Source organism: Myotis lucifugus, unplaced genomic scaffold, assembly GCF_000147115.1.
Source record: "Myotis lucifugus unplaced genomic scaffold, Myoluc2.0 scaffold_99, whole genome shotgun sequence".
Lineage (NCBI taxonomy): Eukaryota > Metazoa > Chordata > Mammalia > Chiroptera > Vespertilionidae > Myotis > Myotis lucifugus.
The window spans coordinates 1,124,798-1,138,099 of NW_005871147.1; the positions used below are offsets into that span (position 1 = coordinate 1,124,798).

At 51.9% G+C, this 13,302-nt stretch overlaps 1 protein-coding gene across 1 annotated transcript; it reads right to left on the minus strand.

Annotated features, from left to right (window-relative positions):
• Positions 1-458: 458 nt before the first annotated feature.
• On the minus strand, positions 459-10,900 carry MYL4 (myosin light chain 4). Its single transcript, XM_006092182.3, has 7 exons — positions 10,710-10,900; positions 8,270-8,297; positions 4,502-4,651; positions 2,499-2,672; positions 1,977-2,054; positions 1,167-1,211; positions 459-632 (listed from the first exon to the last, which is right to left on the minus strand). Exons 1-6 carry the CDS (start codon positions 10,824-10,826, stop codon positions 1,183-1,185), a joined length of 576 nt encoding a protein of 191 aa, XP_006092244.1. The 5' UTR covers positions 10,827-10,900; the 3' UTR covers positions 459-632; positions 1,167-1,182.
• Between the last annotated feature and the right edge of the window lie 2,402 nt (positions 10,901-13,302).

The window sequence follows — 13,302 nt, forward strand, 5'->3', positions numbered from 1 at the left end:
CACCACAGAATTGTACACTTAAAAATGGTTAAGATGGAAAATTTTATATTGTGTGTATTTAACCACAATTTTTTTAAGCAGCAAGGACCATATATCTGAGGAGTCCCCAGTGTCCCCAGAGCTCCTGGTGCCCCTCTCCTTCCTTGCCAGCTGGAGGTGGATAAGGTGGACAGTGAGCCTTGGAAAGAACAGATCTCCTCCTATTACCACTCCTCAAACCACAGACCCTTCCAGAGCTCCCTGCTCGTGGTCTGACCCTCATGTTTCTAGATCCATGGGGAGCCCTTGTCTCCTGGCTTCCAGATACTACTCAGTTCTCTGAGGAATACACATGAGGCCTCAGGTGACACCCCGCCCCCTCTCTCTTTCACACACACACACACACACACACACACACACATATACACACACACCCCTAAATTAATTAGTGTTTAAAAAACAACTCAGAGACTGGTGGGTATCAGGGAACGCGGCCCAGCCTTGCTGGAGCTGTTTATTTGCAGGGAGGGCTATGGGCCCATGAGGCACTGGGGCTGTGGTGCAGTGATGAGTCCAGGACTCCCGCTCCAGCTCCGTCACTCAGGGCCTCTCACTAACTCACCCTGGGAGGGCTAGGTCCAAGGGCCAGGCACCTGGAAGAAAGTGCTAGATGGAAAGGGCATCTCTCCCTCCATACCCAGTCCCTATCCACCCCCCCCCCCCATAACAGACCCCACCTCCCTATCAGGATGGCACCAAGCCCAGGGGAGCACAGAGAAGAGAGTGAGGAACAGGGTCAAGAGCACAGGCCAGGGACCCTCCTTCCACCTGGGACCTGGCTTTCTCATCCACGGGAACCTGTACAAGCGGCCCCAGGCCTGAGGGAGAAAATGGTCTGGCCTTGAGAGACCCTGGGAGAGGCAGGGGGATGTGGCTGATGAGAGTCAAGGTAGGGTGCAAAGGCCAGGGAGGACAGGAAGCTGGCAGGGAAGGGAATGGGGAGAGGAGACAGGAGCAAAGCAGGTGGAGAGATGATGGGGAGGGGCTGGGCTGTGCTTCAGTCATCAGCCCCTGGTGATTTCCTCTCTGGGGTCAGGGCTGGGCCAGAAGAGTCTGGGGCATGTGATGTTGTTTCCAAAGGCCCTCTTGCGCCCCCAGAAAGGACAGGTTCGAGAGGTTGTACTCATCCTGGAGGGGCCTGCTTCACCCCGACATGATGTGCTTGACAAAGGCTGGGAAAGAAGACAAAAATCAGCCATTGGCCCTGGCTGGTGTGGCTCAGTGGATAGAGTGTCAGCCTGCAGACTGAAGGGTCCTGGGTTTGATCCCAGTCAAGGGCACATGTCTGAGTTGTGGGCTCGATCCCCCGTGGGGGGCGTGCAGGAGGCAGCCAATAGATTCTCTCTCATCATTGATGTTTCTATCTCCCTCTCCCTTCCTCTTTGAAATCAATAAAAATATATATTTTTTAAAATCAGCCCTTGAACTTGGCCCTTCCCAGCTCTTTATTGCCCTCTTGGCCCCTTAAACCTCTTCCCTCCTCCCTATATTGCCTGACTTCAAACCTACCCCTTCTCCAGATTGTGGTTCTTTCTCTTACTTGGGGATTGGTGGGAGGAGCTGGAAAAGGGAAGAGACCTCAACTGTGCTCTCTGTCCACTCTGTGCTGATACTCAACATAAATGAAATACATTACCTTTACTAGTCCCCACAACCTTGAGAAAGGTACCTGCATCACCCCATTTCTCAGATGAGAAAACTGAGGCTCAGAGAACGTAAGTGACTTAATCAAGGTGATATAGCTCATATATCACAGATCTATCTCCAAATTCCATGCTTCTTCCATTATACCAGGATGGAAAGGAACAACACCAAAGCCAATCTGGTGGCCATGTCCACTAGTTCCTACATCTGTTCTACTCTGCAGTCCGCCCGGCCCACACTGTGCTTGCTCTTCCTTGCCTGGGTACGCGGGGAAGCGAGGCATGACCTGATACCTTCGTAATTGATGCAGCCATTGGCATCCTCCTGCCCAGCTAACAGCTGCTCCACTTCCGCCTCAGTCATCTTCTCTCCTGGGGTGGGAGGCAGGAGGCTCTTAGTTGCAGATGGCAAAAGGAGGGATAGGAAAAACCCAAACACCCCCTCAAGTCTGAAGGACTTCCTGACCTGGGAAGTGGTCAGACCATACCTCCCCCAAAGGCACTGGAGAGTGGAGCCAAGGGTCTTACGGCCCTTTCTAGGCCCCCAGGCCTCTCCTCTGCCTTGCAGCTCTCACTGGGTGAACAGACCAGGGCCCCAGTGACCAAGGCAAAGGTAAGGACAGGAACCCTGGGTCCCACCTCTCAGGCCTCAGCGGTCACCCCTGCTCTGCCAACCTGCTCCCCTCTTTTTCCAAACCCAGCTGGGGCAGGGAGCCAGGGCTGGACCAGGATGTGGTCCTCAGGACGCAGGGACTCCCCAAACCTGCCCCCTGGCACCTCCCACCCCTCCAATCTGCTTCTGCCCGGCTGGCATACCCAGGGTGGCAAGGACATGGCGAAGCTCAGCGCCCATGACCGTGCCATTGCTCTCCTTGTCGAACACGCGCAGCCCCTCCACGAAGTCCTCGTAGGTGCCCTGCTCCTTGTTGCGGGAGATGTGCTGCAGGATGGGCAGGAACGTCTCAAAGTCCAGCATCTTGGCATTCATCTCTGCAGGTGGCAGGAAGGAAAGAGAAGTGACCTGAGCAGAATCGCAAGCGGAGCAGAGGGGCCTCCCCCCAGCTCTGCCGAGTAGGACTGTCCCTGGCAGCACCCAGGGCTTGGCTGCAGCCACTTCTGGGTGGGACACCCAGCCAGGGATCCTGGAGGGCCCAGAGCCCACAGGAGCAAGGCAGGAGGCTGGCTCCGCAGCATTCTTCTCAGTGAAAGGGCAGAAGCGAAAAGGAACCACCAGACCTCTGAGCTCCAGGTGGCCAGCCAGGTGGGGAGCTGAGGGTGGGGGCAGCAGAATCTGAGGGGCCCCACTGAGACCTCGGACATGTGACAGACATACAGTCACAGAGGCAAACTGCTACGATTGCAAAAATTTTTATTTTTATTTTTTATAACTCAGCATTTGGGGTTCGTTACTGGACCACACTGACTAGAGCTATCTGAAGCAATAATTCTTATAAATTTACAATTCTCTTATGACTAGTATACTTCTCCCCCATTGTAGTGTGTTAAAAAGCTTCAATTTAATACAGTGGTTCTCAACCTTGGCTGCACATTAGAATCACCTGGGAATTTTTTTTACATCCTGTTTTCTGGGCCTCATCCTCCGGAAATTCTGTTTCTTTGTTACTAATGTTGTGGCCCCAACCCATAACAAAGAAACAGAATTTCTGGAGGATGAGGCCCAGAAATCAGGATTTTAAAAAGATTCCCAGGTGATTCTAATGTGCAGCCAAGGTTGAGAACCACTGATTTAATAAATGTAAACCATTTAAAAAATATATTTTTTATTGACTTTAAAGAGGGAGAGGGAGAGAGAAAAAAACACACCAGTAATGAGAGAGACTCATCAATCAGCTGCCTCCTGCACTCCCTCCCCGCAATGGGGATGGAGCCAGCAACCCCAGGCATGTGCCCTGATGGGGAATCCCATCACTTCCTGGTCCACAGGTGGATGTTCAACCACTGAGCCACGCCAGCTGGACTCTTTCTTTTATAACAACCCAGAAACCCCTCCAAATGGAAGTGCCCAGATATCTTTTGACCCCTGAGAAGCCCTGCTGACCTGAACAAGCTCCTGGTCCTCTGGCCCTTTCCTGCCCACATCCTTCACCCTGCACTGGTGTCTTCACCAGCAAAAGGAGGAGGGGGGAGGGGTCAGAACAAAGGAAGGGGGAGGGGACCAATGAGGGCCCAGGAAGCCTCCAGAGATGGCGCACCCGGGTGGGGTGCTCCTGCCATGTCTGCCTGGCCCCACCTAGCGCCAGCACCTCTGAGCAGCAGGACCTGTGTGAAAGGACTGGGGCAGGAGCGGCTGTTCACTTTACTGCCTCACATGACAGATGACATTCACCAATGAAACACACTCCCTTGCACCACTTTCTAAACTCCCATTGGCCGAGTGCAAATGAGTGAAAGAGGCCTCATTCTAGAGCTAATCTTGAATCCGCTCTAATTTATATTAAATGAGTAATTTGCCACCCTCAGTGCTCTGACCATTATCAGACACAAATTATTGGTGATAAAACTCACAAGGGTCACAGGATATCTCAGTGCTGTGACTCCTAGACGAAGGGCTCCCGGGTGGGGAGTGGGGGCGGGTGGTTAGTTATCAGATTCCCGCCAAGCCTCCCTCCCCAGTGTCCCTGGCACCCTTGCGTGTCAGAGGAGGATAGGATGTCGCTTTGCCCTCCAGGAGCAAGGCCAGGCCACATTCTGCAAGGGTCAGCTAAGTGGGGAGGGAGGCTGGTCGAGAAGGGATACAGGGGAGAAGGGAGAGAGGGGCCCCCAGGAGGCAGATCTGGGCGAAAGGCCCAGCGGCTGACCTTCGGGCTTGGGCTTGCCCAGGACGCGCAGCACCTCCGCGTTGGTGGGGTTCTGGCCCAGCGCCCGCAGCACGTCCCCGCACTGCGCGTAGGCGATCTTCATCTCCCCAGTCGGGGTCCGGTCGAACAGCGAAAAGGCCTCTTTGAACTCTGCGGAGAGACGACCCGGCTCAGCCCCCTGGGCCAGGGGAAGGCAGGGGCTGGGGGCTGATCAGCCTCCACCCGGGCTGAAGGGCAGCCCAATGTGGCTTATAAAATGTGTCAATATTTCCCTCCTGGCTCCTCCCTGGAGCCCACACCCACCCTGTTTTCTGACAACTAAAGGGGCAGCCTAGGGCCTCCGAGACCTGTTCCAACGCTGGGTCTGGGATCGCTGCTATCAGTCGGTTGTCACATAATGAATGTCTCCCCTGCTTCCAGCCCTCCCAGCTACCCATCCTTCCCAGGTGCAGGTGAGGATCCTGACTGTTGAACATGTCAGGGAAGTGGAAGCAGCACTGGTTCAGGGGTAAGAACTCCTGGGTTCCCTGGCTTTGCAGATCTCGGCAGGATAAGCCTGGCGGGTCTGTTTTCCTGGCACCACGGGGAGCAACAGCGCCACCCACCGGGCACGCCCAGTTACTGGGAGTGTCAGAGGAGATGGCAGCATGTGGAGGCACTGCGAAGTGATCAGACCTGTTCAAAAGTCAGCTAATTAATATCAGCACTTCCTGTTCCCGGCTCATAGAGGGCTCCCAGGCCAGACAAGACGACATGGTGGAAACAGATCTTCCGACGCTGCCACTGACCAGCACATGGCCTCAGGCAAACCACTAACCTCTGAGTGTCCTTTTTTTAGCTCTAAGTGGGGATACAGTTCACCTGAATGGGTTGCTGGGGACGATGGGGATGGATTTCCTGGTTCTGAAGCCAGCTTAGATCTACAAGGACTACACTCCCTGAAGGGATCAGGGCAGGTGTCCACGGGGCCAGGCTGAATTAAGACACTCCTGGGCCCTTGCAAAGAACCTTAATTCCTCACTAATTTGGATTCAAGCAGTTCATTACTGGGGATAATTTGGACTGGGAATGGCATTGAAGTTACCTTATACTATCCACAAAGAAATCGTTTACTAAGCAGATTAACAATATAAGCCAAAGAAGAATGTGTAAACTTCTTAGGAGAAAAGCTGTGTTTAATCCTCTCCAAGTACGTTAGAAACAATTACTTACTTAGAGGCTGCATATGGATTACTTACAAATCATTCCACATGTCAACGCTGGCTCCCCAAAACGTTTACTTGCACCTCTTTATTAGGCTTTGGATGAATTTAAAAGATAGAAACTGCATGTCTGTCACATTATTGAATAATTGAGTTCAAATTCCATTTTCATTGCTTACTAGCTGTGTGAATTTGGGAAAGTAAATATTTAACCTCTATAAAATCTCTTCTATAAATGGCACCTGTCTCACAGGGTCTTTTAATTACATCCAAATTAAATACAATAATTTATGTAAAAACCCTTAATACAATGAATGGCACATATTAAATCCTCCAACAATGTTATTAGTATTATTTTACTGAGTTTAATCCTAATTTCACCATTTAACTATGTGACCAAGTCACTTAACCTCAATAAACCTAGGTTTCCACCTCTACAATAAGGAAATAACACCAATCTCACATCTGTGTTGGAGGGTTTAATTTGTTTTTTAACTTTTGAAGCAATTAGCTTGCCTTTCAGCACAAATTCAGTGCTCAATAGATACATATTTGTTAGTTGACTCTGAAATCTGACTTTTTGATCTCCTGGTTCACTCAAACGAGTCAGGTCGAATCTAATAAAAGAAGGAATCTCCTCATAAAAGCAGACTATAATGATACCTCATAGGAAGATGGAACATGAGGAGGAAAGGAATAAGAACAACCTATGACTTGAGTACTTAGTGTGGGCCAGGCCCTGAGCTGATAGTTTTTCATGGATTATCTCATTAATCTTTACAAAAACCTTATGCTATCGGTATTATTGCCCTCATTTTGGACCAATGCAGATGTGACTTCTGACCAGCTATCAAGGAAACCAAGGAAATGGGGAGGAGGAAGGAAAAGGAAGAGACTTGCAGCAACTGCTAATGCTCCACCCACCAGGCACTCCCAGTTACTGAGAGTGTCAAATGAGATGGCAGTGTGTGGAGGCACTCTGCTACGTGATAATGCCTGTTCAAAAGGAATTACGTACACAGAAAAACCACACACTGAAGTTTAGCATTGATACCAGAGAAAAACAAAACCAGGGTGACCTTGAGGTGTCTGAGAGGTGATGCTAATGGGCTCGGAAGAAACCTTTTCTCAATAGTCTGTAGCTTGCGAGAGCAATGAGCAATGATGGTAACCCCTTTGTAGAAGGACATGAAAATCTGGAGAGGGACCAGAGAAGAAAGTCAAAACACCAGAAGATGGGCGAAGGGGCAACCGTCAAGTTGGAGGGTGGGTGGAGATCTTGAAGCTTGTCTTGAAGCTACATTAAGTAACACTTTACATAAGATTGAGAAAAATAAATTGTCTTCATCAAAGATGGAGAAGCATTGCTAATGGAGATCACAGGTGGACTAGGGCAACCCCAATCACTGTTGGCCCTGCCACCATTAGTGGGTGAGCATCTTGGCAGATTTCAGGAGGAAGGGAGAGGAAGCTGGTAACCCAAAGGAGGGCTTTCCAATAACAGGAACAGGAATGAGGGCTTTTAAATATGTTAGAGAGTAGATTTGGGGGGTAGAGGAGGAAAAAGGCATTTTTGCTATGCATTTATTATGTTCCAGGTGGTCTGGCAGAGCAGTTAAGAACTACTAGTAGATCTGGAATCAGATTGCCTGAATTTGGATCTTGACTCCACTACCGACTGCCTGTGTGAGACTGGGCCAGCCACCGAACTTCTCTAAGCCTCAGCTTTGTCACCTGTAAAATGGGGTGGTAATAGTCCCCATCTCTCAGGGTTGTTGTGAGAATTAAATGAGTTAATGCAGGCTCAAGTAATAACATGTCGTAGGCAAAAGTGAGCAAATGGCAAATCAACACCAAATATGTTTGCTATTATGATAATGACTAGAGGCCTGGTGCACAAAATTTGTGCACGGGGGTGGGGGTGGGGATGGCGGGGAGGGTATGTCCCTCAGCCCAGCCTGCACCCTCTCCAATCTGGGACCCCTTGAGGGATGTCCGACTGCCTGTTTAGGCCCGATCCCGGTGTGGGCCCAAATGGGCCTAAACGGGCCTAAACAGGCAGTCAGACATCCCTCTCACAATTCAGGACTGCTGGCTCCCAACCGCTCGCCTGCCAGCCTGATCGACACCTAACTGCTCCCCTGCCGGCTCGATTGCCCTCAATTGCCCTCCCCTGTTGGCCTGGTCTCCACCAACTGCCCTCCATTGCCGGCCCAGTCACCCCTAACTGCCCTCCCCTGCAGGCCTGGTTGCCCCAACTGCCCTCCTTTCCTGGCCTGGTCCCTCCCAACTGCCCTCCCCTGCTGGCCTGGTTTCCCCCAACTGCCCTCCCCTGCAGGCCATCTTGTGTCCACATGGGAGCAGCCATCTTGTGTTGGAGTGGCGGTCAATTTGCATATTACTCTTTTATTAGATAGGGTGGTGATTACTATTATGGTGATGACAACAATTCCTCCTCCTCCTCCTCCTTCTCCTCCTCCTCCTCTTCCTCCTCCTCCTCTAGGAAGTGCAACAGAGAGGGTATGTGTGGGTGGAGGTGGGGCGGACGGGAGCTGTTAGTACTCACCTTCTATCTGGTCAGCAGTGAAGTCTATCTGTGGGGAGAGAAACAGAGGCGTGAGAGCGCCAAAGGTTTCCAAAGGGAAGCAGAAGTGGCTTCCACCGCAGTCAGGTCACCTCCAACAGCCCCTGATGAGGAGGGAGGAGGCTGCGGGCTTAAAGGTAACACACCAGCCCCCTGATGAGTGGGACACGACTGACAGGCTGTAAAACAATGCAGCCTCCAAGCCTCTCTCCGCACCACTTGTTAAGTGGTGATTCCAGTGAAATACCCTGGATAACTCTAGAACCTACACCCACTTCCTACTGTAATTTCTTTGTGTCAAATGTGAATTCCTTGTCCTATCGGCCATAAACTGACCTCACTTGCATCCCTTCAGACTCTCCCTGCTCCACAATCCTCCCACAGCCACACCTCCTCTCCCTTTGGGCACCTCCACTCCTCACCCTTGGCCTCCCTTCCCTTTTTTCTTTCTCTTTCTTTTTTTTCTTTTTTTTTTTTTTTGTTTGTTTGTTTGTTAATCCTCACCAGAGGATATTTTTCCCATTGACTTTTAGAGAAAGTGGAAGGTAGGGCGGGGAAGAGTGCCCAGACACTAGGACCAGGCCTGCAAGTGGTGTCCCACAGGAGTGGCGCATTAGAGAACAAATCAGAAATAAAGGTGTCCTGCTGGGAAGATAGTCAGCTTTTCTTTTTCTTTTTTAATATATTTTTATTGATTTCAGAGAGGAAGGGAGAGGGAAAGAGAGAGATAGAAATATCAATGATGATAGAGAATCATTGATCGGCTGCCTCCTGCACGCCCCCTACTGGGGATCGAGCCCACAATCCAGGCATGTGCCCTTGACCGGAATCAAACCCAGGACCCTTCAGTCCACAGGCCAGATAGTCAGCTTTTCTTGCCAGGCTCTGCCCATAGAGTGATGCATGACCTAGAGTACCTGCGGGTTTTCTTCAGATCCTACACTATGCCTCAGTTTCCCCAGAGTGGTGCCATAACCGAGCTCAGGGATGGGGCAACTGCCTTCCTCTCTGGGCCAAGCCAGTTCTGCTTAACTCCTGCCCCTTGGCGGCATCACCACAGATCAACCCAGGGTCCTTGGCCCAACTGCAGGGTCTCTGGGGCTGTGGGGGCCGGGAGGAACCTTAAGAGGGCCAGGGAGGGTCATCCAATGAGAGCTGGGGTTTTCATCTCCTGCCCACTTGTCACAGAACCTGCTCCTGGGCTTTTAATTTGCTCTGGTTCCTCACCACCCAGCCCTGACTTGAGGCTGATATTCCCAGGGGCCCACCACGCCCAACCTGTTATTAATAGCTCCTCATACCAGTAGCCAGTTGCCCTCTTACATTCCGGTGCCAAGGCTTAAAACTGCTTCGCTCTCCAGAGGCCTCTGACCTGCTCCTTCCTAGGCCTTTCCCCTCCCAGTTCCATTCCTTCGGCAGCTGCGCCAGAGAGCGGGGCGGCCTGAAAGGACTGAGTCAGCGGCTGGGCCTACACCAGCTCCAGAAAGAGGAACCTGCCAAATGTCAGGGGAAAACAGGGCAGGGCAGAGAGGGAATGGGGCTGGGGTGGGAGAGGAAGCAGGGTTCAGCAGCCTCACCAGGTGAGAGAGAGGGTCTTGGCTGGGGTGGGCCAGTGCTCTGCCGATGCCAGATAGGGCCCAGGCTGAGGCCACAGAAGGAGCTGCCCACCGGTGGGGAGGAGGCGAGGGAACCAGGTTTCTTCTCACCTCATCTTTGAGAGTGGAGCCTTCCCCAGGCACAGGGAGCACACTCCCTCACTGCGGACGTCACTGACTCCACATTCCACTGGCAGTCTCATTATGTGTCCTTTTTCCATGTAGAAAACATCCTACCTCTGGGGAAAGGGTCAGTCACTTTCACTTCACTATGGTGGCCTCCAGAGTGCCTTCAAAAGGTTGAATGGCCCTAACCGGTTTGGCTCAGTGGATAGAGCGTCGGCCTGCGGACTGAAAGGTCCCAGGTTCAATTCCGGTCAAGGGCATGGTTGCAGGCAACATCCCCAGTAGGAGGTGTGCAGGAGGCAGCTGATCGATGTTTCTCTCTCTCTCTCTCATCGATATTTCTAACTCTCTATCCCTCTCCTTTCCTCTCTGTAAAAAATCAATAAAATATATATTTTTTAAAAAGGTTGAATGGTTGCACTTCCCTGCCATTCCCAACTCTGCTGGGCAAGTTAGGGTGACAGAGCAGCGCTTTGTCAGACAGAGCAGAAACCCGTTCTTCTTGAGGGGCAAGACCTACAACCCAAAACACCCTCCCCAGCCCCAGCACCTGCCCCACTGCCCCCCAGGACTGTGATCTGGGGCATGGACCCCATAGCCTCACCCGAGTCCAGCCTCCTTGAAGTAGGTCTCTAAGCTTCAGGCCAATAGGGTCCTGAATGCCAGCCCCACCCCTATCCCAGGGGCTGAGGCTCACTCACCTTTACACTCTTGGGGTCAAAGGCAGGTTCCTTGGGGGGCTCGGGAGCTGGGGCAGGGGCTGGGGCTGGGGCTGCCTTGGCCGCTTCCTTCTTGGGCTCAGGCTTCTTGGGAGGCATGTTGCCTTGCCGAGATCTTTAGTGGAGGTGGCACCTAGGAAGGAACCAAGAGCTGTGGCACCTGGGAAACGAGACGGGAGACTGGGCGGCCTCCCTCCCCTTTTATCCTGGGCAGTAGCCCCCACAGAGGGCCTGGGTGAGAGCAAGAGCAGCTGCTACTGACTATAAAAGGAAGAAACACCAGCAGGGGACAGCTGACAACTGTGTATTGTCACCAGGTTTGGTGCTCCCAGCCCCCTCCCCATCAGAGATCAGGGTGCACAGGGGGTCTTTGTTACGTCCTTTGTCGTGACGGGATTTGGATGAGAAAATTGGTGGAAACCCAGAGGGGCCAGGAAAACAGGCCCTCTCAAAAAGGCCAGCGTCCGGCCAGAGAGATGAGCTGACTTGAGCAGTTGATAACCCTCACACAAAGCCCAGGGGAGGGTCAGGCTTTTTTTAGCCCCTCCTGCGCGGAGGCAGCCCACTGCACATTCCTTTGAAGCCAAGATCCTTTAAGCTGAGAGCCACTCTGGGGCCTCGGCTCTGTCCTGAGGCTCAACTCTCAGGCCTGAAGCCCGGAAGCAGCAGCTGGTCCGGTCAATGCACACTGTCCCACCCGCCACCCCCAATCCGCAGGGTGAATCCTCCATCTTCCAGAGCAGGCACCCTAGGAACTCCAGGGACCTCGGGTCCCCACCAACCTTATTCATTCACACAACAGGTATCGAGCATTTAACATAGGCCCGGGGGACCAGGAGGAGAGGTAGAGAGGTGTGGCTGAAAGGTGATGGGACTGGAGGTCAGAAAACTCAGGTCTCAATTTGTACTGTATCTCTAACTCATTCTGTGCCACCTGGATGTGTGTGTGTGTGTGTGTGTGTGTGTGTGTGTGTGGTGCTTACTGTGTACCAGACACTATTAAGTGCTGTTTATAAAACCTCATTAAGTCTTCATCACAACCCTATAAGGTAAATATTATTATTACTGCCATATTTCACATGGGGAGATTGAGACGAAAAGTAGCAACAACTAACAAGGTCACCCAGCTAATGAGCTATGAGATGCATGAGAGCCCAGGGGTGTCTGATTCTAACGTTTATGCTTGAATGCTTGATACTACCATCCCATTTATGGGGGACACAGATGTCTGTGTGTTCATTAGAAAATTCAGGATGAATACACACTAAAGTGTTAACAGGAGACACCCCCGGAGACCTACAGGGTGAGGACAGGACGATGACAGCAATTGGCAGTTTTTTACCCTTTCACTTCCTGTATTCATGGAAATTTTTATAACGAGCATGTGCTGTTTTTGTGAGAAGTGTTGAAAGTCAATAAACGTTCAGAAAAACAACACACACAAAAGCTTAGCCACTGCACAGAATTGCTTTGAGCTGAATCCTGAGACCATAGTTCAGAGGATAAAGGGAAATCATGCTGAGAAAGGCAGAAAAGTCTTTTGGCCTTTCTAGGCCAAGTTTCCTCGCCTATAAAACCAGATTGCTAGACTACGTAACACCTGGTCCCTGTTAGCTCCTTGCAATCTGCCCCTTCCCAGGCGCCCTAAGCACAGGCTCCCAGTCCCAGATCTTTCGGAACCCGAAGGGTACTTAGAGATCGTCCCATCCCACTTGGTTTTATAGATGAGGGATCTAAGCCCAGGGACCTCAAGACATACAGGCAGAGGTGAGCATCTAATTCTGCCCTGTGTGTGGCGCTCTGACACCACCCTGCCCCTCCTGTAACCTGCACCTGCTCTCACTGCTGGTGGCTGATGAGCCTTCAAAGGAAACTGAGGGTGGGGATGGACCAGGACTTGCCCACAGGGATACTAGAGCAAGGCCAGGGTGCAAACCATAGGCTAGCCCTGGTCCTGGGCTGGTGTGGAGGCTCCTTCGCTCTTTTCCCCTCACCTTTTCTCTTCTTCGGCCTCCCCTGCTCTCTTCCTTCTGAGTCCTTGTCACCTGCTCCCGGGTGCCTCTGCCTGCACCCTTCCCATTTCCCGGTCTGACCCCTCGGTGACTACCGTATTCCCCAGGAGGGTTGGGAACTCAGGTTGATGATGAGGAAGGAAGGAAGAGGAAGCCGGGCCTCTCCCCACTCTCTTCCCCTTCCCGGACCAGGTGCCCTGCAGGGTTTACAGAGAGCCACAAGCTGGCGTTTCTGTAGAAAGCTGCAGGCCAGAAGCTGGAGGACCCAGACCCGAGTCCTGACTTTGCCGGCCACTTCCCCTCTCTGGGCCTCAGCTTGCTTGTATCTTAAATGAGAGATGATGAGGCGCTTTGAAGTGGTTCAGCAGACACCTAAGGCTCCCTGACTTGCTGCCACCGCCAGGGACAAAGAGAGGCCAGGTTTGGGAGCTCCCCCACCCCCTGCCACTTGAAGCAGCACCGCTCCTGTGTGCTTCATATGCCCACGATACTTTTCTAAGAAATGGTTCCATGGTTTAAAAGTTTTAAAATAACTGCTGAATGAGATGCTCTCAGATGTTCCC